Raw genomic sequence first — 26,859 nt, 5'->3', positions numbered from 1 at the left:
GGTCCTTCCTCCAGGTTTGAAGCTGCAGGGAGCCACCTGCAGCAACAACAAGCTCTCGCTCTCCAACGCCATCTCCACGGTCCTGCCGCTCACACAGCTGCGCTGGGTCAAGCAGACCAACGCGGAGAAAAAGGCTAACGTGGTAGGTGGCGTCTCCTGGCCTTGGTGGTCGGGGAGACACGACCCCGTAGCCAGAGCGAAGTCACCTCCCCTGTCCACCCCGGGAGCGGGACCTGCACCTGGTCGGCAGTCCAGGAGGAGCTCCCTTCCCGCAGGAAGGCCCCCCTGCAGCCTCTCCGCCTCTCCCTCCGAGCACTGACCCAGCCTCTCCTCGCAGGTGACCTTACCCGTCTACCTGAACTTCACCCGGGCAGACCTCATCTTCACGGTGGACTTTGAAATCGCCACCAAGGAAGACCCTCGCAGCTTCTACGAGCGTGGGGTCGCCGTCCTGTGCACGGAGTGAGCGACGTTTCCCAGCTCCCCGTCTGCAGGGGAAGATGCAATATTTAACACGTACTCATTCTTAAAACCTTCGAAAGGCATGCACTTGTCAAAGCCAAGTCGCCGGTTTGAGGCTGGAGGAGCGTGAGTGAGGACGACCGTCAGGACTGGTGGGAGGTGAGGTGGACGGGCCCAGGCACGTGTTCTGAGGGTCGATGGCATGGCTTGTTTTATTAAATAAAACACTAAGCATGACCCGGCTCCCGCCTCCTCTCTCTCTCAGCACCGCCTCGGGCACTGGGCCACGGGCACTCGGTGAGCTCGGCTGCGGCTGCTGAATTACAAGCCTGGGTAGGAAGCCCTCGGGACACCGAGCAGCCAGGTGTCCTGGATCCATCAACCGATACCTGAGCCCGGCCAGCATGGCTCAGTGGTTGATATCAACCTGTGAACCAAGAGGTCACGGTCAGGGCACATGCCCAGGTTGCGGGCTTGATCACCAGTGTGGGGCATGCAGGGGGCAGCCGATCAATGATTCCCTCTCGTCGATGTTTTTATCTTTCCCTCTCCCTTCCTCTCTGAAGTCAATAAAAATAAATAACCGATACCTATTGCAGCCCCTCGTGGGGGAGCCGGGTGTGAGGCCCTCGTCCAGCTCTGCCACCATCCGTCTCCTCCCAGCGTCTCATTCCCGCACATCCTAGGGGCGGCGGGGAGAGGCGCCAGCAGTCCGAGTGCTGCTCCTGTTCAGGGGGACGTGAGGGCGACGTGGGGGGTGTGGCCTCCCTTCCGGACAGGCGTGGCCTCCCGGGTCCCTGCGAGAGTTCCCAGGGTTGAGTGGAGTCCTGCCTGGACACTCAGGCCCTGACCCCCAACCCAGGGGCTTCAGTGGAGCTGCTCCCCATCCCGGGGGCCTGAGACTAGAGCCAGAGCTGATGCTTGCCCACTTCTGGAACGTTCTCCAGAGGTTCAGGGGTGGCTGACTGCAGTCCAAAGCTGCAGTCCACTGAAAACTGAGGCCCGTTTTAATGTATTTCCCTGAACCAACAAGAGGACCCTCAGCGTGTGCGGTGGGAGCCCTGGAGGTGTGCAGGCTCGCACCCGGGAAGAGTCCACAGAAAGGCCACGTGGGGGAGCGTTCCCGCCCACCCCTCCAGCCCACCCCACTTACAGGCGAGGGTCCCGCGCACAGAAGCTGACGTGGCGCCATGAGGGTCCGGAACAGGAGAGGAACTTGCCCGTGATCCGGAGGCCCCGCTGGGAGGGAGCCCAGAGCAGCTCCCCACAGGGCGGACTTGGCTGCAGCAACTCAGTTACCAGCCACCCTGAGACTCCACCCCCGCCTCAGCCTGGGGCCGTCCCCGCAGGCCCAGGGTCCCAGCTCCCCACTGAGGACTGCCCATGAGGCGTGCCCAAAGCGCTACGGCCTCCCAACCCCACGCCCCACGCCCGAGGTGACACCACCAGGCCAGGGCCTCCTCCAGCCTCACCCCCCCCCCCCCCCCCGCCCCTCGCCGACCGCCCATAGGGCCTGAGGGGACCTAATCTCTGGGACCACGACTGGCCCTGCCCTGGAGGGTCCGGCTGGACAGCGGCCACGGTCCCACCTGTCCTCACTGGCAGAAGGGGGGCCTGAGGGGCCAGGGGGCACATGACAGCACCCGCGCGAGGAGCCAGCTCACCACACAGGGCCCGGGCGCCAAAGGACACTCAGCCCTGTCCTCGGGGGACCCCTTTTATTGGCACTGGGAACAGCGTGGTCCCGGGGCTGCGGACAGCGGCCACGGCAGAGGGCGCGGAGGGCGTTGGCTGCGTTTGGTCCTTGCCTGCGAGGAATGGAACACTGTGAATCGCAGAAGCATGAGCTGCCGCCCTGACGTGTTCAGATGCCACTGCCTTGGGACCATGCTCCCCCCGAGTGAGCCAAAGCCAGTGCTCAGCCGGGCTGGGATGGCTCAGTGGTTGAGCCTCGACCTATGAACCCAGAGGCCATGATTCGATTCCCAGTCAGGGCACATGCCCAGGTTGCAGGCTCGATCCCGAGTAGGAGGTGTGCAGGAGGCAACCGATCAAGGATTCTCTCTCTCACTCCCTCTCCCTTCCTCTCTGGAATCAATCAAAATACATTTTTTAAATGTTTGCCAAAAAATAAAGCCTTCGGCTCAGAGGTCCCTGGCGCAGGCCCAGTGGGACAGGAGCAGAATGAGATGGGGCTGTGTTCCTCCTCCCACAGCGGGAGCTCTGCCTGGGTCCCGCTCACCTGGTCTAGGCCACGTACTGCTTCCTCCTCTTCCTCTTCTCGGGCTCCGACAGCAAAAGCTCCAGCTTCCTCTTGGACAGTGAGAGCTTCGGTGCCTTGTCCTTCTCACTCCCGAGTCTGGGTGGCGGCCGTGACACTCTGGCCCTGCCCTGCATGCGCCGACCCGTCTCAGGGGGCTCCCCGGCAGGGAGGAGGGGCCCCCAGTCTTCCTCCGTCATTTCTGCGGGCTGCATGTCCACGTCGTTGTCCCCCAGGGACGCGGGAGCCCCGCCGGTGGGGGTGGGTTTCACGGCGGGACCTTCTGACGAGAGAGGGTCTCCCGAGTGGACTTCTGGGCTCCTGGGCCTCGGTGTGCGCGCAGGCCCGCGGCAGGTCACGTCACCGGGAGAACAGTCCTTGAAGCCACAGGCCAGGTGGGCGGGGGTGTCCTCCAAACCCGCATACGGATCTAAAAACTGACGCCAAAGCCACTGAGCCCCTCCCAGCAGCGGGGAGGTGAGCTGCAGGTCTACACAGTCATGCTTCCCTCACCGATGCCGGCAAAGTTGGCGTGATCTGCCTCGCAAATAGATCTTTTAAAATGCATTAGTCACGTGGCACCCAACACGCCTGAGGGACCGCTGTCGCTGGGGCCCTGCCAGACCGAGCCCTGTGATTAAAGCCCTCGTCCAGCACTGGGTCAGGCCCCTACCACCAGGGGGCCTGAGCCCATCCCCTCCCCACACCCCTCCAGGGCACAGTGTCTCTGGTGCAGGATAAACTCGGCCCTTCCTGCGCCCTGACCAGGCCTGCGCAGACCCCCTCGCTGCCCTCGCTGCCCGCTGCCCTCGCTGCCCGCTGCCCTCACACAGGTGGCTGAAAGAAGCTGAAATGAGCCCTCAGGTCCAATGGCTCCCTATTTTGAAAGGTGCTGTGGTCTGTTCTCCACGCCACCTGTGCAGCACCTGTGAACACCAGGGTGAGCCGCAGTGCGGGCACCACCCCCACCCCCACCCCCAGGGCGACGACCACGGAGCTTTTTGGATGTCTAGTAACAGCCCTCCTCACCCCTGGCCTTTGGAATTCATTTTAATTTTGATTGAGAATTTTGAAATTGATTAATTGTAAGCTGATAGTCTTGTCAATTGTCCAGACAAAAATACTTTGGGCCTTTTTTTTTTATTTAAAAAACTAGAGGCCTGGTGCATGAAATTCATGCACCAGCGGGCGGGGGGGGGGGGGTCCCCCCTCAGCCCAGCCTGCACCCTCTCCAATCCAGGATCCCTCTCACAATCCGGGACCGCTGGCTCCTAACTGCTCACCTGCCTGACCACTCCTAACCGCCTCTAACTGCCCCCTCTGCCGGCCTGGTTGCCTCCAACTGCCCTCACCCACCAGCCTGGTTGCCCCTAACTGGCCCCCCCCACCCCCCGCTGGCCTGGTTGCCCCTTACTGCCCCCCCCACCGCCAGCCTGGTCGCCCCCAACTTCCCCCTTCCCCCCCCCGCCCCCCCTCCCCCCCGCGCTGGCCTGGTTGCCCTCAACTGCTCCCCCTGCTGGCCTGGTCGCCCCATGCAGCCTGCTGTTCCATTGTTTGGTCATCCCTCACTAACCCCCCTGCTGGCCTGGTTGCCCCACACAACCTGCTGTTCATTCGTTTGGTTGTCCCTCACTTAACCCCCCTGCCGGCCTTGTTTGCCCCCACGCAGCCTGCTGTTCAGTCGTTACTGTGATGGTATATTCTTCTTCTATTAGTATAGATTTTTTTGAAAGAGTAAAAATAATTTAAATATCAGAATGAAGTTTTTCCTAAAATATGTCACCAGCACTGTGCCGGGAGACTGCTCCCCAGGTCAGCTGGCAAGGCTGGCCCTTGGCTCACCCTGGGGACTTGGGTTTCGGGACGGCTCCCGCCATTCCCTACATAAGAGGGGCTGCTGGCGGCCCTGGCCAGGTGGCTCAGTTGGTTAGAGCATCCTCCCGATACGGCAAGGTTGTGGGCTTGGTCCCGGCCAGGGCACATACAACCAATGAATGCATAAACAAGCGGAACAACAAATTGATGTTTCCCTCTCTCTCTCTCACCACTTCCTCTCTCTCTCTCAAATTAATAAAAAATTAAAAATAAATAAAACTTAAGAGTGGCTGCCAGCTCATGGTCTAACGTACCTCTCTCCAGATACCTTCAACGAAGTCCGCGTGGCTCTTTCTGTGGTTGACCTGGGGAAAGGGTTGAACAAGCTTCCAATCAAGGGGAGCAGGCGGCTGCTTAATGTGCAGAGGCAAGAGCAAGGGTGCCCGCTGCCCGCGCCAATGGTCTCTGCCGGGCGGGGCTGGCAAGGAGGAGCCGGAGCAGGGGCAGCAGCCCTTAGAGGTTTGGCCGAGGGACTGACGCAAAGCTGGGCCTCCGCGGACCAGGAACCAGGGGCGCAGCGGACAGACCTGGCGGCGGAGGACCCAAAACGCCCCCGGGACCGACAGGGCGGCTGCACTCGCTCGGGGAGAACCAGGGTCCACCCAACCCTTCCCTGGGAGGCAGACGCTGAGGTCCGGACACGGCCAGGCCTTGCTCGGCAGACATTCTAGAACCCTCCCCAGCAAACCCAGGCTGCCAGGAAAAGCAACTCTTCCGTTTCTTTTCTTAAATCAAAAGACAGACTCCCTGAGGACAGGGATGTGAACACCTCTGATTCGGGGAAGAGAAAAAGGCCTGGAAGGATGACGCCAACCTCCTGTTTCCGAGGAGGCCGGGGCCCAGGGCAGGGGTTCCTGGTCTCGGGCACACAGGGTCCCCTTGCCCTCTGCCTGCCCCCCGCCCCCCCCCCCCCCATTCCCGGGGAGAGGGAAAGGGCTGCGAGCGGGAAGCACCTTGAGGCGATGGAGCGCGTTCCTCTGCCTCCTCCGCAGGCCGGCCCTGGTGCTGGGGGCACTGAACGCGGCCCGGATGCAGCTGGGGCGGCTGGACCTCACGCTGGCCATGGCTCCGGGCGGTGATGCTGCTCACTTCACTGCAAACATCCCGTTCACGGGGACAGAGCACAGGTCAGTGGGTACAAGGCGGGATAGAGCTGACCACAAAAGACGAGGGAACTTTCTGGAAGGAGGAAACCGTCCTGCCTACGGTGGTGGTCGCTCCACGGGGTACATTTGTCAAAGGTCAGAGCTGTGGGCCCAAAGGGTGAGCTTCACCGTAAGGTATGCATCGGTCAGACAAATCTAGTTTTCAAAAAGTTTTAGTCAAAAGAAAACCCACAGGCAGCTGGTGGCCTGGGAAAATCCCACGCACATTAACACGGAAGGTTCTAGAACCCTGGAGTGCAGAGGGACACATCCAGCTCAAAAGTCCCCGCTGCTTTGCTTTGTTTTTTAACAGATAAAGAAATTTAAGCCCAGGCTGGGGACGGACTCGGCCAAGGTGACATAAACTCAGAGCTTTTCCTAAAATGTTTGAAGTTGTTAAAAAATATATATATATATTTTAATATGAAATGCTTGATGAATTTGCGTCATCCTCGCACAGGCGCCATGCTAATCTTCTCTGTGTCGTTCCATGTTTTTTTTTTTTTTTTTTAGTGTATGTGCTACTGAAGCAAGCACAAAACCAAACCAAACAAAACACTATACACCCAAAGAACAGAGAGAACATCCACTCTGAAAACAAAGAGCCCAGCCAGCCTGGCTCAGTGGTTGAGTGTCGACCTATGAACCAGGAGGTCACGGTTCGATTCCCCGTCATACATGCCCAGTTGCGGGCTCGATCCCCAGTAGGGGACCTGCAGAAGGCAGCTGATCAATGATTCTCATCATTGATGTTTCTCTCTCTCTCTCTGTCCCTTTCCCTTCCTCTCTGAAATCAATAAAAATAAATGAAACAAAACAAAAACAAATAAATGAAATAAAAACAAACCAAGAGAAGAAGAGACTACCCACCTCCGTGGAGTTTCATGTCACGGTTTCCTCAAGAATCCCGGGGGGCTCCGCTGGGCCTGTGGGAAAGTGTCCGTCACTGAAGGCACCACCGCCACAGGCTTTGCCTGATCAATGCAGGCTTCCCAAACTGGGCTCCTTGGAACACCAGTTCCCAGGCCTGGAAAGCAAACGTCCAGAGAACACAAAATTCTACACTCCAGACCCGAAGGCAGCGATTTTCAACCTTTTTCATCTCATGGCACATAAACTAATTACTAACATTCTGCAGCACACCAAAAATACATCTTTTCTTGATCTGACAAAAAAAAAAAAAAGTATAATTTTGATTTGTTCACACCAGACAGCTCTTGCTGTGTTGGCTGTTATCATTTTTTTGACAATCCAAGGGAAAAGAGGTCAGTGCCCCTGGCTACATAGTCAGGCACTGCCTGCTGTAAAAATCCTCCGGGCAGTGGGCCAGGGGGCGGGGTGGGCAGGGGCCCAGGCACACCCTCCCGTGCTGGTGCAGGGTGGCTGCAGCTGTGCTGTTGGGTTGGATACCAGTCCTGCCTCCTGCCACGAGCTAGCCTGGGCTGGTGTCGCCCTGGGCAGGTCAGAGTGTTGGGAAGAGCAGTGATGGCTGATTAAAACTTCAGCTCAGGGAGGCCCTCTTGGGCCGGGGATTGCTTTAGTCAGTTCCCTTGGGGAGAGCCCCTAACTGGGTCTCTGGGCCAGAGTAACGATGCAAGCTCACCAAGCAGAGGCTAACAGCAAGGAGGGAGGGGAAAGGGGGAGGAAACAGGTTGGCAAAAAAATAACTCCCTCCCCCTGTGAAGGTAGTGACTTGGGAGTCTCCAGATTGTCAATTGCTGTGTACCAGGTGTACCAGTTAATAATGCGGATTTTGCCGAAACCGGTTTGGCTCAGTGGATAGAGCGTCGGCCTGTGGACTGGAAGGTCCCAGGTTCGATTCCGGTCAAGGGCATGTACCTTGGTTGTGGGCACATCCCCAGTAGGAGGTGTGCAGGAGGCAGCTTATCGATGTTTCTCTCTCATCGACGTTTCTAGCTCTCTAATCCTTTCCCTTCCTCCCTATAAAAATCAATAAAATATATTTTTAAAAAATAATAATAATGCGGATTTTTTTCAATAGATGGAGTTACACATATACAGTACATGCGATTTGATATGTATGCTATTTTGTTGTATTGACAAGCTTCAAAACTTCATATGTCAAATTTTCTGAAGGTGTTAACATCATAGATATTTTTACACTTAAAAATGTCGAATTTTGTGCCAAAAAAAGAGCATTTGAGGGAAGTTTTAATTCATTACTTTATTTTGAAGAAAAGTGCTGCTGAAAGTTATCATATACTTTGGGAAGCTTATGGTGAACATGCTTCATCTCAAGATACTTGTGAACGCTGGTTTACATGCTTTAAAAGTGATGATTTCTATGTGAAAGACAAAGAACGTCCGGGTCAATCAAAACAGTTTGAAGACCAACAATTACAAGCATTATTGGAGGAAGATGCGTGTCAAACTCAAAAACAACTTGCAGAAAGATTAAACGTTGCTCAGCAAACAATTTCTGATCGTTTACAAGCAATGGGAAAGATTTTTTAAAGGAAGGAAAATGGGTGCCACATCAACTGAATAAAAGACAAATGGAAAACCGAAAAGTCATCAGTAAAATGTTGCTTCAACGGCATGAAAGAGTCTTTTTTGCATCGAATTGTGACTGGCGATGAAAAGTGGAATTATTTTGAGAATCCCAAACGCACAAAATCATGGGTTAATCCAGCTCAACCGTCAACATGGACTGCAAGGCCAAATCACTTTGGAAAGAAGTCAATGCTCTGCGTTTGGTGGGATCAGGAAGGTGTGGTGCAGTGATGGCGAACCTATGACACGCGTGTCAGCACTGACACGCGTAGCCATTTCTGATAACACGCGGCCGCTGAGTAGGCAACATGCCGAGGATGAAACATTTGCTGCTCCTGAGGATGAAACATTTGCGAAATAATGTTTTTTCCTCAAAGTGACACACTACCCGAGTTATGCTCAGTTTTTTGGCGAAGTTTGACACACCAAGCTCAAAAGGTTGCCCATCACTGGTGTAGTGTATTATGAGCTTCTAAAACCAGGTGACACCGTTAATACTGATCGCTACTGACAACAAATAATCAATTTGAACCACGCTTTGATCGTGAAACGACCAGAATGTGCCAGAAGACACGGCAAAGTAATTTTGCTTCATGATGACGCACCATCACACACTTCAAAACCAGTTAAAGACACATTAAAAGATCTTGCCTGGGAAGTATTAACCCACCCACCATATTCACCAGACCTTGCTCCTTCAGATTACCACTTGTTCCGATCGATGGCACACGCACTTCAAAACGTACGAAGAAGTGGAAAATTGGGTCTCTGAATGGTTTGCCTCAAAACAAGAAAAGTTCTATTGGGGCGGTATCCACAAATCACCTGAAAGATGGGGGAAATGTGTAGCTAGCGATGGACATTACTTCGAATTAGCACTTTTGATGTTTCTCTTGAAATGATCGTGTTTTCTTTTTAAAACAAAATCCTCCATTACTACCCGGTACACCTAGTAACTTTGGGTTAGTTGCTCGGCTTCTCTGAGCCTCCATTTCCTCATTGAAAAGTGGAGATAATAAAAACTCAGCCCTGGAGGGCTGTTGTGAGAGGTATGCATGAGCCTGGACAGTGTGGCTTAGTGGTTGACTGTCCATCAGTGATTCTCTCTCATCGTTGATGTTTCTATCTCTCTCTCCCTCTCCCAAAAAATCAATTAAAACAAAATATATTTTTCAAAGTATAGCATGAAAAGTACCTAGCACAATGCCTGGCTCAGGATTAGGGATTCATGCCTGGCTGGTGTGGCTCAGTGGTTGAGCATCGACCCAGGAACCAAGAGGTCATGGTTTGATTCCTGATCAAGGCACATGCCGGGTTGGTGGGCTGGATCCCCAGTAGGAGGCGTGCAGGAGGCAGCTGACTCTGCCTCTCTCTCATCATTGATGTTTCCATCCCTCCCTCTCTTTCCTCTCTGAAATCAATAAAACATATTTAAAAGAAGAAGTGGGGATTAAAAAAATTCCTCATGGCACACAGGTTGAAGACTGTTATTGATTTCAGGGGGGCTTGCAGGAGGCAGCCGATCGGTGACTCTCTCTCATCATTGATGTTTCTATCCCTCTATCCCTTTCTCTTCCTCTCTGAAATCAATAAAAACATATTTTAAAATGATGCCCTGGCCAGTTTGGCTCAGTGGATAGAGCGTCGGCCTGCGGACTGAAGGGTCCCAGGTTCGATTCAGGTCGGGGGCATGTACCTTGGTTGCGGGCACATCCCCAGTGGGAGGTGTGCAGGAGGCAGCTGATCGATGTTTCTCTCTCATCGATGTTTCTGACTCTCTATCCCTCTCCCTTCCTCTCTGTGAAAATCAATAAAATATATTTTTAAAAAATATATATTTAAAAATGAAATAAATAAAAGTATATTAAAAAAATTTTTTTAAAGAAGTCACAACCTGGTAACCTGAAGTTTTACAATAGGAAAGTTAGGGAGCAGCAAACCAACTTCTGGCCAGTCCGTGGTTGTGTCCCTGTCCATCCGGGCCCCACCCGTCCATCCTGACTCGCAGCTTCAGGCGGCTGTGATGCTGCAGCAGGAGGATCAAAAGCCCAAACAAAACAGAAACGGAAGGCAGAGCGTGCACTGTCACTCATCACCTGGCCAGTGCAGGGTGCTAGATGGCAAAGGGTCGATGTGAACTTGACACAAGTTTAAATGAAGGTGAACATTTGGTAAATTTTCCTAGTGAAGTCTTTTAAACTTCACGTTGTAAATGGAATGTTTAACGCATTAGGAAAACACTGGATAACAGCAAAGACATTTTTTAAAATAATAACAGACTGAACGCCTGCTCACAAGGCAAGTCCAAACAGTCCAAATCCCCAGGGCCAGGGCGGCCTCCTCCGTCCCGGGGAGGGAATGGCCAGGCCTGACCACCCATAGCTCCGCCGGGGGACCTGCCCCAGCCTCCACCCTGGAGCCAGGCCGAGGAGGGTGGTCCTGAGGGAACAAGCCAGCTCCTCACAGAGCCGCTCTGGAGGTTCCTACCTGGAGTCCGGGAGCCTCCAAGGGCAGGGGCTACAAACAGGAGGTGCAGGTGGAGTCCAGAGAGCCCGCTGCCGAGAGCAGGGGAGTGGGCGGAGCGCCGCTGGCCTGAGGACGAAGGGGGAATCAGAGCAGACACAAAGCGTCTTTGCAGAAAGCCGGCTTAGCAAACCTCCTCTCAGAGCCGGACAGCAGAAGAGAACATGCTGAGGCGCCTCTTTGTCAGAGAAAACGGCCCAGGCCTGCTGCTCAGGAAGAGACCTGTGGGGTGTGTGTGTGGTGTGTGGTGTGTATGTGTGTGGGGTGTGTGTGTGTGTGTGAGTGTGTGTGGGGTGTGTGTGTGTGTGTGTGTGTCACAACAGGTTGCCTCTAGGCTGGCCTCCATGCTTTACTCATCTTGGCATTTTCCCTTTAAAGGAAAACCACACTTAAAAATTTCTCTTAGCCCAGCCAGCATGGTTCAGTGGTTGAGCGTCGACACATGAACCAGGTCTCAGTTCCATTCCCAGTCAGGACACAGGCCCGGAATGCAGACTCCATCCCCAGTAGGGGTGTGCAGGAGGCAGCCAATCAATGATTCTCATTACTGATGTTTCTCTCTCTCTCCCTCTCCCTTCTTCTCTGAAATCAATACAAATATATTTTTAAAAATTTTCTCTTGCCCTAGCCAGTTTTGCTCAGTGGATAGAGCATCGGCCTGCAGACTGAAGGGTCCCGGGTACGATTCCGATCAAGGGCACGTGTCCGGATTGCGGGCTCGATCCCTGGCGGGCAGCGTGCAAGAGGCAGCCAATCAATGGTTCTCTCTCATCATTGATGTTTCTATCTCTCTCTCCCTCTCCCTTCCTCTCTGAAATTAATTATATATATATATATATATAAAATATTTATTTATTTTAATTTTTTTTTTAACATTCAACAATTAACCAACGGTTCTAGGGCAGGAACCGATGTCCTTTCCTCGCAGGAACTGTGTGCTGAAGGATCATCTCTTCAACTCCTCTTCCCCAAAGCGGTTTCGAGGAGGACTCGCTTTGTTCAGGGGAGACGTGGGCAGTCCCCAAAAGGCCCGTCGTCCCGCAGGACTTTTCCTCGGCTCTTCCTGCCCACTGACACGCAGACCCCTTCCAACAGCTGACCCCTTCCGGGGCCAGGAGCCGGGAGAGCAGGGCGCTTGTGAGGACGGCGTTCCTGAGGAGACACACACACAGACACACACACAGACACACACACAGACACACAGACACACACACACACACACACACCACACACACACAAAGACACACACACAGACACATACACACACCACACAGACATATACACACAGAGACCACACAGACACATACACACACACCACACACACACACACAGAGACACATACACACACCACACAGACATATACACACAGAGACCACACAGACACATACACACACACCACACACACACACAGACAAACCACACTCACAGACACACCACACACACATACACACACCACACACACATACACACACAGAGACCACACAGACACATACACACACACCACACACACAGACACACACAGAGACACATACACACACCACACAGACATATACACACAGAGACCACAGACATATACACACACACACACCACACACACAGACACACACACAGACACACCACACACACATACACACACCACACAGACATATACACACTCAGACACATACATACACACAGAGAGACCACACAGACACATACACACACACCACACACACACCACACACACAAACCACAAACATACTAGTACACACAGAGACAGGCACACACACACACACACCACACACAGAGACATGCACACACAGACACACACCACACAGACACACACAGAGACATACACACAGACACACAAAGACACGCACACACGTGCTACGTCCTTCACACACGCTTGTAACAAGAACCCATCCTGACGTGAACACCTTCGTCGTCTCCACAGCCAGGGGCCAGGGCCGTGCTCAGGACGTGCTCACGTGTGACCGCCCAGGGGAAGTGGGGACTGAACCTGACCCCTAACGGCAGGAGGACGCCCCCGGAGAACGGGAACACACCAGGGGCGAGGCTGGTTCTCCGGGGACAGCAAGGCCTGGATTGTGGAGCACAAATCACAGTTCTTCCTTCCTTCCGCTTGTCCCGGGTTGGTTTTGAAGAGGAACACCTTCATATCAGACTTGGTATTATTTTGACCAGACACATTTTTGTACAATTATTCTGAGATATAACAGATTAAAAAAGAATTAACAGTGTATTTTTCCCCCCCAATTCTGCAATCTCCTGTCCCTATGCCACTGAAAAAAAGTCCAAACGTGCAACTCATGTTCCAGACGGTGTGGGCCGCGCTTTCAAGGGAGAACCCGCTCGGCTCCGGCCTGGTTTTACCTGGTGTTTGTGGGCGGACCTCTCCTCAGTGCCTGGGCTCCTGGCAGAATCCATCAGCTCACAGAGTTCTACACCCAAACCCAAAACAGAGGGACCCCGTTTGGCGGGGGGAGGCCACAGGACACGGCAGCACAGCACCGCAGGGAATCATTTCTTGTTTCAAATCCCTTTGCTTCGGAGGAAACCGCAGGTTAAACTAATATTCCGGAGAACTCCGGAGTGGCGTGGCCAGCAGATGCTAACTAACCGCCCTGGGCGCGGGTGCCAGGCATTCTGCTGCGGGTTTGGGGGGCGGGTGGGGTGGGGTTGGCCCCGCCGCCCAGCGCCGGCGGCTGTGCGGGCAAAGCAGGGGCAGCCCGCGGCCCCAGGCCCGCTCCCGGGGCAGGGCCGGCCCAGGCCGCCCGGGTTGGAGGCCAGCGGGGAACGCGCTGTCTCAGTCCCTCAGGCCTCACACCTGTCACATCAGCCCCCCTCACACCAGGGTCTCCGAAGCGGGGACCCCAGCGACAGGGGGTGGGCGCCACCCTCACTCCTCACTGCTCAGGCAGGGATTCCCGCACCGGGTGGGAGTGGGGTGTGGTGGCCACGTCCTCACTCTCCCAGGGCAGGGACACCCCCCCTTCTGGGGGGGTGACGTCCTCACTCTCACGGCAGGGGCTGGGCGGCCTCAGGACCCCCTCTTTCTGGAGGAGGCACCCCTCTCCTATCCCGGCCAGCGGCCCCAGAAAAGGGGCCACAGGTGGCAGCACTTCGGCGGGGCGGGCGCACGTGGCCCGAGCACCTGGCCCCGCACGCGGCGCCCGCCTGTCCGAGCCTGGAGCTGGGGGGTGGCAAGGAACTGGGGCGCGAGGGTGACTCCGAATGGGGGTGCTGTCACTCAAGCTGGGGCCACCAGAGTCCGCTTAGGCGCTGTCACTCAGGTTGGGGGCCCCGGGATGCTGACTCAGAGCAGCGGGGGCCGTCACCGCACCTACCTTCGGAACGGCATGTCCCTTTGTGCCCAGAGGGAACCTTCCTGGGTCCGGAAGGAAGGTCTGCGGGCCAGGCCGGTGCTGTGTGACGTCACAGGCGTCTCCATGGCGACGGAGTCCGGTCCGCACCCCGGGGAGGGCGGAGTGCCTCCCGCGGCTTCACCGGTCCCTCCGCGAAGCTCCAGATCCTTCCTCCCACCGGGCCCAGCCGTCGGTGCTCCCCGCGGGGCCGGCGAGGCCGTTTTTAGGACCCAGTTTTCCCACAAAACCTTGAGCGACTCCCTCGTGCCCTGGGCGGTCCAAGCCCTTCCCTTGGCCTCGCGCTCGCCTCCTGAGAACCGGCCCGCGCCAGGGCGGCAGGCGCGCCCGCTCCTCCTAAACCGGGGGGGGGGGGGGGGCTCCGAGCCCCTCCTCTCCCACTGCCCACAGCCCTGACTTCGGCCAGAGATGCGCCCCTCACCCCGCCTCCATCCCCGCTAGCTTAACTTTAGCGGCTTCGTTTGACACCGCCTCCAGGAAGCCTGCCTTGGCTTCCAGAATCCCGGTTTGGAGCCGCTCCCCCGAGCGCCCCCTGCAGGCCAGACCAGCCTCTCTAGAAGTTGCCTGTTGGTTTCTACGCGGCTCTTTAGACTGAGATCCCAGGGATGTTCACTCTCCTCCACCTCCCCGCACGGTAACTGCTCAACGACTTATTTTGAATGAGTGATGAACTGGCGAATTAAAGATGCCACATACAATGTTAGCTGCTCCGTCAACATTATTATTATTACCAAATTTTGAAGTCAGGAAGTGTGGCTCCTCCAACTTTGTTTTCAAGATGGTTTGGTTCTTCTGGGTCCCTTGCGTTTCCATGTGGATTTCAGAATCAGCAGGGATTTTGATAAGGATTGTGTTGAATCTGTAGCACACACAGACACACACACACACGGAATGTCTTTTCTTTTATTCGGTCTTCTTTTAACACATTTTTGTAGCTTTTAGAGCATGAGTCACACATTTCTTTTGTTAAATTTATTTCTAAGTATTTTTTTTTTGCTATTGTAAAAATAGAACTGTTTTATTTTTGGATTGTTCCTTGTTAGTGTATGGAAATACAACTGATTTTTAAAATGTCTTTATTGATTTTAGAGAGAGGAAGGAAGAGGGAGAGATAGAAACATCGATGATGAGAAACATCAGCTGCCTCCTGCATGCCCCCTACTGGGGATCGAGCCTGCAACCCAGGCATATGCCCTGACTGGACCTCTTGGTGCATGGAATGATGCTCAATCCACTGAGCAACACTGGCTGGGCAATACAACTGATTTTTAAATATTGATCTTGTATCCTGCAACCTTATTGAACTTGTTCTAATAGTGATTGTGTGTGTGTGTGTGTGTGTGTGTGTGTGTGGAGTCCTTATGATTTTCTCTATAAAAGATCATGTCATCCACAAATAGAGATACTTTTTACTCCTTCCTGTCCAATCAGGATGCCTTCTTTTCCTTTCTCTTGACTAATGGCCCTGGCTCCAATGTCCAGTGCAGTGTTGAGAACTGGTGAGAATGCACATCCTTATTCTGACTTGTGCATTTCATCATACAAGCACCTGGTGTATGTCTGAGTTACAAAGACGTACGTGGTAAGGAACAGATGAAAACGTGACAAAATCCAGGAGGCACTTCAGAGAGCCAGGAGGGGGTTTAGGGGCTGTGTCTCCATCCCTTCAGCCATGGAACAAGCGGGTAGCTGACCTATCAATTCTTTTTCATGCTGACTTGTTAGGGTGGTTGTTTTTCTAATCTGGAATTTAAAAAACAGTGCTTCTTTTGGGACCCCTGTCCCAGCTCTAGAACACACATTGGTCAAGCGTTGAGGCCCTAATGAACTTGCATAAGATGCTGTGTGTGTTGAGCAGGCCGACACCCTTGGTGGACGATCTGCTCGGCAGGCTGGTTCTGCATATCACCATGGGATCTTCGTTCAGACTTGAATGCTGCTATTTATACGCCGTGACTCACTGAGAGCCGGGCTTCCTGGAACGTTCTTCCCAGGGAGGTGAAGCGATGTTCCTTCCTACAGAGCAATCTGGAATCACACTTTCAAAGGTTGGAGCAGATCGTGAAGGCTTAGAAAAGGGAACAAAAGCTTCCCAAATTACACCAAGTTATTTAAGCAAATGGCCATCCCCGTAGGAAGGGGGAAACACAACAGTTACATATACGTTATTCATCCAATTCCACAAATAAGTCCCAGGTGCACTGGGCTGGCGTGTCTGCCTTCCTGGGGACAGGCAGCAGGGAGGCAGGAGGGACCTAAAATGAGTCACCCCAGGACAATTGTGAGAAATGCCACAAAGGTAGAGGCTACAGGGGTCTTTTGGAAACTGAGGCCAGACAATGGGAGGATTTAGCCTGGTCCTGGGGGTATGAGGCCCATCACAGGCAAGTTACTGCTTAATGAGTAGATTTCTGTTTGGGATATGAAAACGTTCTGGAAATAGGCCCTGGCTAGGTAGCTCAGTTGGTTAGAACATCATCCCAATACACCAAGGCTGTGGGTTTGATTCCCAGTCAGGGCACATGCAAGAAGCAACCAATGAATACATGAATAAGTGGAACAACAAATCAATCTCTGCTGGAAACTGATCATTGTCACTAACAAAGAGATGTGAACAGGGAATCTGGAAGGCTGGTCAACCTTAATTGCTCTGAAAGGTCGGAGCTAATCACTCATTGTTTAGTTGAGACATTGGTAAAGCAGCCTCCACCTGTTACTCTTTTGTAAATTCTTGCTGATTGGCTATTGTTGGAATTTCCTGCCTAAAGGATATGGGTGTATCTCATAACCTTAATAAAAGGGATAGCAAAGCCAGAGCAGGGGGTAGTCCTCCCACTAGAGGTGGGCTCCCGCCTGGCCCCCAATCTTCCCAAATTAATACTTTTCTAGTCTTTTCATTTGTGTGCGGCCTTCTCCAGAACCCGAACTCTGAACCGGAACCCTGAACCACGTGGGACATGAAAGGGGTTCTCACATATCTCTCCTGCCCCCTTTCCCCTCCTCTCTCAGATCCTTTTTTTTTTTTTAAGTTCTGGAAATAGATACTAATGATGGCTGCACAACATTTTAAATGCAGTTAATGCCACTGAACTGTACACTTAAAATGGTAAAATGTGTTTACCGGGACTAATGTTCAAGACACAGTGATTTCTACCCTCCTGCTCTCGCTCTCATCAGACCGTCCACATGTTCCTTCCCAAGAACGAGCCCTCCAGGCTCTCCAGCCTGGCGATGGGCCCTCCCTCATCCTGGAGGCACCCTGCTCCCCTGTTGAAATGAGGTCAGCTTCCTGTCAGCCACTGGCGCCTCCCAGGAGCTTGCCCACGCCTGGCCCCTCCTTGCTGTCCTTAAACCTCTGCTGGGGCCCTCAGGGCCTCAGTGCAGCTGCCATCACTGTTTGGCTCTGCCCCCCTTCCCCAAGTGACGCCCTTTTCGTGTGCCTCCCCCACCCCCACCCCTCAACTGAACTGGGCTGGTTCTCAGTTGGATGTTCCCTAGAAGTCTAGGAAAACTTCCTGGCGGAGCAAGGCTTAGACTGGGGCTTGCAGGAGGTTACACTCCAGGACGTTATCTGTGGCAGACGTGAACCTGAGTAAGTGACCTCACAGGACGACAGGGAGGAAAGTCCCACCTGAGGAGGGGAGTCTTGGGAAGTAATAGCTGTCCATTAGTGAGCACTTGGTAATGCAGGCACCTGCTAAGCCCCCTTACCTAGAAAATGGCAGAACAGCCTTGAAGGTACGGTCTCATTTACAAATGAGGTAAGGATGAAGGGGTCCAGCGACTTGCTCGTCACTTTTGAATGCCAGTAGACTGCTTTTCTTTTTCTCATTTGCTATTAGGCATGGTACACCATTAAATCCACCCATTTTAAGCTCTATGGATTTTAATATATATACACCCATGTAATCACTGAAGTTTTTGGACACTTCCAAATGTTCCCTCTCGCCCCTCGCAATCAATCCCACTTAAGCCTCCTGGCCCCAGCCACCCACTTATCCACTTTCTGATGCACCTTTGCTTTTTTTAGAATTATATAAAAATTAAATCACATAGTAGGTAGCTTTTTATGACTGGCTCATTTCACTTAATGCTTTTCAGGAGAACCCTTATCTTAACACTACAGTTTTCCAACATGGAACCGGTATTTATTTACCTAGGTCTCGAATATTTTCTGTTGTGTCCAGGTGTTACAAAGCCTTTTTGTAAATTTCCATTTAGTATGCTACTGTGAATGAACACAAAGATTTACTTAAGTGTTGCTAACACATTCAATTGGTCTTTGTATATTGATCTTCTTTCCTAGGACTGTGCTAAATTCAGGGATTAGTTCTCAGACCATTTTTGTGAATCAATTTTACCTTTTCCAGTCTGTACCTCTGCTTTTTCAGCATCATTACCCTCCTTCTCAGCAGGATCCGGCTGACAGGTGTGAAGTCACATTGGGTTTTAAAGCAGGTGAAGACTCCTGGTGGTGGCTTCCTGGGAAGCCAGTAGGGTGTATGCCCGTTGGGCTGAGTGACCCTTGTGGGTGGTCCCATCTCCAGCACAGGGGTTCCTGGGGACAGTGGAGACAGTACTTGCCTACTTGCCATAAATGCTCTGGGGCAGGGTCAGTTGGCAGATCCCTCAAGTGCCTGCTGCTTTGATTTGAATTCAGTCTTGAACATTCTTAGGAGACATTGTAACCTCCCTGTTGCCCTAGCTCCAACAAGTACACCCACTTCCTCCAGCTGGTAACCTCAGTAAACACAACAGCAGAAAGACTATGGGCTGTGGAGTTAAATGTGAGCTCAAATACTGACACCTCAAGTAATTCCTAAGAACCTCTGCCTCAGAAGACTTTAAGGAGTAAATGCGATTAGTGTTCACCAGGCCACTAAGAACCTGCTGAGCACTAGGGTACTGGCCTTTCCCAGGGTATGGAATCCCACGCTCCTTTCCCCATCAGTTACTAACACCCTTTATAGGTGGTCTTAGACTACAAACCCAAGTCCTGTATGGACCTACCACCAATTCTTCTAAAAATAATCAGCTTCAGGACTGGAAGACTAATTGAGCTATCACTGTCCCCGGTACCTAGAAGGGACCCTAGGTGTTTCCTTTGATACTAATGATCACCCTCTTCCTACTAATACCAGCAACTCGGCCACCTAGACATGCCTCTTACCTGAAGCTCAATAAAGCAACAGAAAAAAAAACAAGGCAAGATATTGGGGGTGGGGGGATGACAGAAGATTTAGAAAAGAACTTTGAGATACTAAGGCCAAGGTTTTAAGGGGCTCTTTTTCAGTAATGCCAGTAACATGCCGCTTGGACATACCAAAGCTAATGTACAATGCTCAATGAGAGACTGTATCAGACAAAGGGCATGTTGCCTGATGACACCCTGAAACCTGGGTCCCTGGGAAGTCGAAGAAGACTTGAGGTAGTCAATGTGAACCATCGATTATTCCCTCCCCTTGCCTAGGCAAGATGTGCATACCCAGTGCTGTTACATCAGCAACAGCCCCCAAATAAGACACTTGCACATAACTTTTCTTTTTGTCTGTATTTGCCATAACTTTTTAAAGCGGAATGTGATGAGCACTGCACTTCTATTCACAAAACTTGCCGAGTTACTTTCAAACGGCTTTACAACATGCCTAGGTAGCTTATATTTCTGCTATGCTACACAATCCTTTTCTTTGGAGACAAACCCTATGGACAGTTACTACCATCGTGTTGGTCAGCTTAGCACACTAACTTCTAGAGTACATGCATTTGATAACTACAGGGGATGTCAGGCTCAAAAAGTAGATCTTAGGGGACAAAGGTTGTTTTAACCACGCATCTCAGAACACTTTAGAAACAAAGATTTGGTCTACTTAGGAATCTGCTTGAGAGATAAACACTTCAGACCACAAAGCTAACAAACATTAGGCTACACGTATCTTACAACAAAGATAACCCCATTCTGTTAAAACAGGCCGACATGGAACTAGGAAAGAAAAACGAGCCCGGCTTCAGTGCCTGAATATCACAGTCTCACACACATAGAGGAGGTAAGGAACCCGGACTTCCCTTTAAGTAGTTGCCATGCCATACATATTTTTAAAATGTTAACAAAAATAAAGGAAAAAGTCCTTGAAAATATATCATCCAAGGGAATGAAGGGAAAGAACTGAACATGTGTGCAGGTGTCCTCCAGGTGAGCTTAGTCTACTTCCTCCATGCGTGAGGTGTCGTCGTCTCCTTCCAGGGGCGGCATCTCTTCGGTCACAGCAGCACTGCTCTCATCAGCAGTGGGGTCATCTTCATCGATACCTTTTTGGAGATAAAAGCCACGTATTAGATTTCTTAAAACCAATTAATTAGCCTAATACTACTGCTGGCTTATAACCGCTCAACACTAAGCAATTATAGGATATTTGAGTCTGTTCCATTTCTTTGCCTTTATGGACTAGGGACCTGTTTATCCACCCCTTCAACACGTTAGTTTCTCAAGTGGGATGGCATAATCCCAATTGTAAGTTAAGTTACTACCCCCGCTCCCCCCTCCCCCCCCCAACAATCATGTGGCAAGTTTCTCTTTGACAACACAGGCTTACCAAGACCAAGTTTGATCATCCTGTAGATCCTGTTAGCGTGTGTCTGGGGGTCTTCCAGACTGAAACCAGAGGACAGGAGCGCGGTCTCATAGAGCAGGATGACCAGATCCTTCACAGACTTGTCATTCTTGTCTGCCTCCGCCTTCTGCCTTAAGGTCTCGATGATGGAATGGTCTGGGTTTATCTCCAGGTGTTTCTTCGCGGCCATGTAACCCATTGTTGAGTTGTCTCTCAGGGCTTGAGCCTTCATGATTCTCTCCATGTTTGCTGTCCAGCCGTATGTGCTTGTGACAATGCAGCATGGGGATGTCACCAACCGGTTTGATACGACCACCTGTAATCAAAGTATTAAGTGTTAAGATGTCCGGGGCTGGAAAGATTGTTACTACTTCTCAGCACCTATGCCAGCTTTATTGTGAAAGGAAATCTAAGGAATCTGAAATATGATGTACTTGCAAACTTAGATATCCCAATGAATAGAAAGGTTAAAAGTTTTCTATCCTAAGTTTGCAAGTACATTGTATGGCTTAACTTTGGGGGGGGGGGGCCGCGGGGGGATGGGATCTAACACTTCTAAGAAGTGTCAAAAATTAGCAAATGTAGGTAGAATTAACACACCTTTTCTACTTTTTTCTCCAAGATGTCCTTCATGATTTTGCACAGGTTTTCAAACTTGGTTTTTTTCTCTTCCTGTTTCTTCTTCTCCTCTTCATCTTCTGGCAGTTCCAAGCCCTCTTTGGTGACTGACACCAAGGTCTTCCCCTCGAACTCCTTCAGCTGCTGCACACAGTACTCATCAATAGGCTCGATCATATAGATCACCTCTAGGCCGTGCTTCCGCAGACGCTCCACGAAGGCCGAGTTAGCGACCTGGTCCTTGGTCTCCCCTGTGTTTAAGAATTACTTTTAGACCTTCCACAAGGTGTCACCCCCCTTGGCTTTTCTTATCTAGTCAGAACCAACCACCACCGATAAGGCCAGCTCAGTTAACTACCTTGCCTAGATCAACACCTACTAATGTACAGAGAGAGCCACACAGGGAGAAAACACCCAGCTCCTGTGAGGTTCCAAGCACCATGGGTGACATGACCACTTATCAGCCATTACCTGTGATGTAGTAGATGTGCTTCTGGTTCTCCTTCATCCTGGTGCAGTAGTCCTTGAGGGAGACCATCTCATCACCAGAAGCGGATGTGTAGTATCTTAATAGCTCAGAGAGCTTCTTCCGATTTTGAGAATCTTCATGAATTCCAAGCTGAAACATAACATTAGCTTTAGAAAAACTTTCTGCATTAAAAAAAAATTAAAATTTGAGAAGCCAGTTTCATTATTACTAATGCTCAAATGTGTTTATACCAACCTTAATATTTTTAGAGAACTGCTCATAAAACTTTTTGTAGTTCTCCTTATCTTCTGCCAGTTCAGTGAAGAGTTCTAAGCATTTTTTGACCAAATTCTTTCTGATAACTTTCAAAATTTTGCTTTGTTGCAACATCTCCCGGGAAATATTTAGAGGGAGGTCCTCAGAGTCCACCACACCTCTAATGAAGTCTGAAAGAATATAAAGACCAAAGTCACTCTAAGGACAAAAATCAATCAAATACGAGTAAGCCCCAAAAACCAAAGATGAATTATCCCCCGCCCCTGTGCTTAAATTAAGAATGACTTTACCATGATAGTGGTCATTCTTTATACCCAGCTCTACTTACTCAGGTATTCAGGGATCAGCTCCTCACAGTTATCCATGATGAAAACTCTGCGAACATACAACTTAATGTTGTTCTTTTTCTTTCTGTTTTCAAACAGGTCAAAGGGAGCACGTCTTGGGACAAAAAGAAGGGCTCTGAATTCCAATTGTCCTTCAACTGAAAAATGCTGTAATAAAACACATGCTAAGTCATAATCAGTGGATAAACACTTGTAGTTCCCTATCTCAAAGCACTATGGGAGAAGGGCTGGGATGAGAAAATGTAACTGCTTCAGACAGAACCTGCAGAGGCAGACTGGTCTGGCCGCACTCGGCAGTCACTCACCTTCACTGCCAAGTGATCCTCCCAGTCATTAGTCAGGCTCTTGTAGAATTCCCCATATTCTTCATTAGTAATGTCATCAGGATTTCTGGTCCAAATTGGCTTTGTTTTGTTCAGTTCTTCTTGATCGATGTACTTCTCCTTGATCTTCTTTTTCTTCTTCTTGTCACCATCCTTCTTTTCTTCTTCCTCTTCGTCAGAACCAACATCTTCGATTTCAGGCTTGTCTTCGGACTCCTTTTCTTCTTTTTCTTTCTCTTCCTCTTTCTCTTCCTTTTCTTCAGCCTCATCATCACTGACTTCTTTATCACGTTCCTTCTCCACCTGCAAAAAAAAGTCACATGCTAGAATGAAAAAATTAACCAAATGAAGGTACAGACTCTATACCAAAGCCTAAATTAGCCGAGAAACATTAACAAGCAACTTCTCACGAATACTTGATGTTTTTAACTAAATACTAGAGGCCCGATGCACGAAATTCGTGCAAGAGTAGGCCTTCCTGGAATGTTCTGTGGACCATTTGGTTCTTTTGTGTGTGGCAGTTTTTAAGTTATTAGTTTTTAAAATCAGTACTTTTTAATGGAAACAATGACCAAAAACCTGTCACAGAATTTTGAGACCCATTAAAATAACCAAGTTTTAATGGGGGGGAGGGCGGGGGGGAGTAAGGCCTTCCTTCCCTGGACTGCCGGCACCAGCTTTCCTCTGGCACCCGGGACCCAGACTTCCCCCATAGCAGAAGGTCCCATCTAATTAGCATATTATGCTTTTATTATTACTGATAGCCCCGGGTACCCTGGCAATAAGAAAGAACTTCAGACTAGTCCAGTAACTACTGAAAGTTTGGGTCTTTGCCTTAAATCTTAAAGGACTAAACATTTTAATTCAGTCCCTTTGGTTATCTGCATAGAAACTTACAAAGAGAGTAATGGGGTAGCCGATAAATTGAGAGTGTTTCTTCACGATCTCTTTGATCCTTCTCTCCTCCAAGTACTCCGTCTGGTCCTCTTTCAGGTGCAGGATAACCTTTGTTCCACGACCCATGGGTTCCCCTGGAAGAGAAGCAGGGAAACCAATTCAATTTCCATCTCAATGGCCATATCAGGGTAAAAAACTACAATCTATTCAGCTCTCAACAGCCATACCTAACACTTTTTAAACAAATTTACAAAGCAAGCGTTACCGTTCCTGGATGGAGTCAGTCCCACAGCAGTTAACTGCCTCGCCCAAGATAAATAACCTTGATGCTAGGCTATTACACTATCGCTGTTCACCAGCTCTCACCCCCCAACGTCAGGCAAATTTCACAGCCTCTTTGGGGTCCACTGCCCACGCACCCCTACCTCCAAGGCCACTGGCTTACCCAGCAAATTATGCCATCAGGTGCCTACCTACGTCAGTCCTAACTGTGAAGGATCCTCCTGCAGAAGACTCCCAGGCATACTGCTCATCATCGTTGTGTTTGGTGATCACAGTCACTTTCTCAGCAACCAAATAGGCTGAATAGAACCCGACACCAAACTGGCCAATCATGGAGATATCTGCACCAGCCTGCAGAGCTTCCATGAACGCCTTGGTCCCGGACTTGGCGATAGTGCCCAGGTTATTGATCAAATCGGCCTTGGTCATCCCGATTCCAGTATCCACAATAGTGAGGGTTCGGTCTTGCTTGTTTGGAATGAGATTGATGTGCAGCTCTTTCCCAGAGTCTAGTTTACTGGGATCTGTCAAACTTTCGTATCTGATCTTGTCCAGAGCCTATCAAGAAAATACACGTTGTTAAAACACAAGAGCCCCAGATGGTGAAATTATGCCCAAACCAAAACGCAACGCTGCAGGAAAAGGCCACTTACATCGGATGAGTTTGAAATAAGCTCCCTCAGAAAGATCTCTTTATTCGAGTAGAAAGTATTGATGATCAGTGACATCAACTGGGCAATTTCTGCCTGGAAGGCAAACGTCTCCACTTCCTCCTCCTCCATCGGTTGGTCGTGGGTCTGGGTTTCCTCAGGCATCTGCAAACGACCCAGCAGCCCGTTGGAACCGCGCGCAACAACACGTCCCCAGCAGCGCTGCGGCCGCCCACTGTGTTTGGGGCTTTATTTCAGGGACACGCGAGACGACGGGGAAACGCAAACCGGAGGCTGCCGACAAAGGGATGACCTCATTCCGAGCCGCGCAGCTTGCAGGGGCGCGCGCCACCCGAGCCCAAGTCGCTTGCAGGCCGCGGGCAACGGGCGCCGCCTCGCTGCGGCTCGAACCCGCGGTCCGGGTCCCGGGAGAGGCCTTCCGGGCGAGGGGAGGCCCTCCCTCCCCGCAGGGTCCCCCGCCGCACCGCCCTTCCCGAGGGGGGTGCGGGCCCGCAGCAGGCCAAGGCCTCCGCCGCGCACCGAGCCTGCCCTGCACCCGCGGGGCCGAGGGGCTCCGGGTCGGGCGCCCGCCGCCCGCCGGCCCGCGCGCGCACGCCTGATCACCCCTGAGCCCCACGTCCTTCGCCCCCGCCCCCCGAGAGGCCCCCAGACGCCCCCTCACCTTGGCTTAGGAGTCCGCAAAGGATCCGCAGCAACACCGCACGAGGACGCAGAATCAACTGGCGCACGGCGCCCGCTCCTCCTTATATAGACGCGGGCCCGCCCTGCGCGCGCGGCGCCTTTCCAGAAGCCTCCGGAACCTTCCGGAAGAGCCCTCCCCAACTGCTGCCGCGGCCGCGCGCCTGCGCCTGCGCCCTGGCCGCCGCCAGCGCCACCCCCAACCGCCGCCGCAGCGCGCCTGCGCGGCCCGGAACTCTCGGGAAGGTCTCGCGCCCGCGGGGCCGACGGCCCAGCCCTGCCCCGCCCCCTCCGTTCTGCGCGCGCGGGCGGGCGGTAACCCTCTGGCCCGGAGCGGGGTGCGGGGGGGCCCGCGCTCGCGCGTCGGTGATGTCCGAGAAAGTGAACTTGTGGTTTTAGGGTGTCCCCACGGTGTCGGCTGCGTGCACTAAAGGCAGGGCAGACCCTCAGGTTCCTGCAGGCGGTCCTCGCGGCCCCAGAACCGGGACCCCGGCCTCAGGGGCCCGGTGCCAGGTCCAGGGCCTTGAGGCCGTGGGTAGGGGTGAGGGGCGCTGACTGGAGGATCTGGGGCACGTTTAGAGCCTTGGGGGACGGGGCAGCCATGGGGTGTCCAGGGCCGGCGTTGGGAGAGGGGACCGAGTGTGGGTTCAGGCCCCTGGAGTTGGGACACGTGTCTGCAGAGCCCCGTGGTGCGGGGCCAGCCCGCGAGGTGTGCGTGGGCGGTGACCAGGGCATGTGCCCCGGGAGGTAATGGGCCCCTGGTTTCTGCCTTCACAGAAGGGTGCCCCCGCCCTCCCGGCGCCCCGAGGTAATGCTGGGGGCCCGCCCGTCCCCCTAGAATCTGGGGACGCAGGCCAATGCCCGGTTTCGGGGCTGGTCCTGTCCCGGCGCCCGGCTGTGCACAGGGAACCTGCTGAAGGGGGCGCATACACAGCCCCGAGTCCCCCAAACCAGTGGTGGGCAAACTGCTGCTCCAGAGCCACATGCGGCTCTTTGGCCCCTTGAGTGTGCCTCTTCCACAAAATATCACGGCCTGGGCGAGTCTATTTTGAAGAAGTTTAAGTTTAAAAAATTTGGCTCTCGCCAAAACCGGTTTGGCTCAGTGGATAGCGCATCAGCCTGTGGACTGAAGGGTCTCAGGTTCGATTCCGGTCAAGGGCACATCCCCAGAGGGAGGTGTGCAGGAGGCAGCTGATCGATGTTTCTCTCTCATCGATGTTTCTAACTCTCTATCCCTCTCCCTTCCTCTGTAAAAAATCAATAAAATATATATTTAAAAAAATAAAATAAAATAAAATATTAAAAAAAATTGGCTCTCAAAAGACATTTCCATCGTTGTACTGCTGATATTCGGCTCTGTTGACTAATGAGTTTGCCGACCACTGCCCCAAACCCAACACCGGGGTCTCCCTGAGCCACAGCCTTCACACCGAGGGCCCTCACTGCGGAATTCCAGCGCTTGGTGACCGAAATGCTGTGCCCCAGCTACACTTATCGATAAAGCACCTGTTTCTTTAAAAATTGTTAA

General features: G+C 52.1%; 3 protein-coding genes across 9 annotated transcripts in view; 1 reads left to right on the top strand and 2 right to left on the bottom strand.

The window, feature by feature from the left end:
- Positions 1 to 642, top strand: part of DYNC1H1 (dynein cytoplasmic 1 heavy chain 1) — a 72,261-nt gene extending 71,619 nt beyond the window's left edge. The window contains exons 77-78 of the mRNA XM_079768656.1: positions 15 to 142; positions 338 to 642. Of these exons, the coding sequence (XP_079624782.1) occupies positions 15 to 142; positions 338 to 466 (257 nt within the window). The 3' untranslated portion in view covers positions 467 to 642. The remainder of the gene's footprint in view (positions 1 to 14; positions 143 to 337) is intronic.
- Positions 643 to 849: 207 nt separating this feature from the next.
- On the bottom strand, positions 850 to 14,427 carry LOC307098119 (uncharacterized protein). Of its 6 annotated transcripts, XR_013813403.1 has the most exons (10): positions 14,127 to 14,427; positions 13,153 to 13,220; positions 10,744 to 10,848; positions 8,945 to 9,081; positions 6,609 to 6,769; positions 5,551 to 5,690; positions 4,852 to 4,902; positions 2,705 to 3,159; positions 2,127 to 2,270; positions 850 to 1,259 (listed from the first exon to the last, which is right to left on the bottom strand). XR_013813403.1 is itself a non-coding variant. In XM_079768657.1 (8 exons), exons 5-7 carry the CDS (start codon positions 5,659 to 5,661, stop codon positions 2,710 to 2,712), a joined length of 612 nt encoding a protein of 203 aa, XP_079624783.1. In that variant the 5' UTR covers positions 5,662 to 5,690; positions 6,609 to 6,769; positions 8,945 to 10,848; positions 13,153 to 13,220; positions 14,127 to 14,427; the 3' UTR covers positions 1,978 to 2,270; positions 2,705 to 2,709. The 6 variants fall into 6 exon arrangements, 1 of the variants encoding a protein (XP_079624783.1); XR_013813402.1 differs by having other exon boundaries at positions 6,613 to 6,769; positions 8,945 to 10,848; XR_013813404.1 differs by lacking the exon at positions 8,945 to 9,081.
- A 5,271-nt stretch (positions 14,428 to 19,698) lies between these two features.
- HSP90AA1 (heat shock protein 90 alpha family class A member 1) lies at positions 19,699 to 25,468 on the bottom strand. Of its 2 annotated transcripts, none has more exons than XM_079767968.1 (11): positions 25,315 to 25,468; positions 24,636 to 24,797; positions 24,174 to 24,540; positions 23,701 to 23,834; positions 22,786 to 23,106; positions 22,462 to 22,627; positions 22,113 to 22,303; positions 21,860 to 22,007; positions 21,371 to 21,639; positions 20,753 to 21,086; positions 19,699 to 20,468 (listed from the first exon to the last, which is right to left on the bottom strand). In XM_079767968.1, the coding sequence occupies exons 2-11, from the start codon at positions 24,795 to 24,797 to the stop codon at positions 20,359 to 20,361; spliced, it is 2,202 nt and encodes a 733-aa protein (XP_079624094.1). In that variant the 5' UTR covers positions 25,315 to 25,468; the 3' UTR covers positions 19,699 to 20,358. The 2 variants fall into 2 exon arrangements, with proteins under 2 accessions (XP_079624094.1, XP_079624095.1); XM_079767969.1 differs by having other exon boundaries at positions 24,636 to 24,926; positions 25,315 to 25,451.
- Positions 25,469 to 26,859: the final 1,391 nt, after the last annotated feature.

This window comes from Cnephaeus nilssonii, assembly GCF_951640355.1.
Source record: "Cnephaeus nilssonii genome assembly, chromosome: 4".
NCBI lineage: Eukaryota > Metazoa > Chordata > Mammalia > Chiroptera > Vespertilionidae > Cnephaeus > Cnephaeus nilssonii.
Note: the sequence above shows the minus strand (reverse complement) of the source record. Positions and strands in the feature narration are given on the sequence as shown.

Bases quoted from the DNA above. Each gene is read 5' to 3' on its own strand.
- HSP90AA1 (XM_079767968.1), bottom strand. From the start codon at position 24,797: ATGCCTGAGGAAACCCAGACCCACGACCAACCGATGGAGGAGGAGGAA. The intron at 23,835-24,173 runs GTAGGCACCTGA...CTTCTCTTCCAG, and splicing joins CACAGTTAGGACTGACGTAG to GGGAACCCATGGGTCGTGGA. The intron at 22,628-22,785 runs GTGAGTGACTGC...GTTTTATTACAG, and splicing joins AGGATCACTTGGCAGTGAAG to CATTTTTCAGTTGAAGGACA.
- LOC307098119 (XM_079768657.1), bottom strand. From the start codon at position 5,661: ATGGCCAGCGTGAGGTCCAGCCGCCCCAGCTGCATCCGGGCCGCGTTC. The intron at 4,903-5,550 runs GTGCTTCCCGCT...CCCTTTCCCCAG, and splicing joins ACGCGCTCCATCGCCTCAAG to GTCAACCACAGAAAGAGCCA. The intron at 3,160-4,851 runs GTACGTTAGACC...CTTTGGCGTCAG, and splicing joins TTGAAGGTATCTGGAGAGAG to TTTTTAGATCCGTATGCGGG.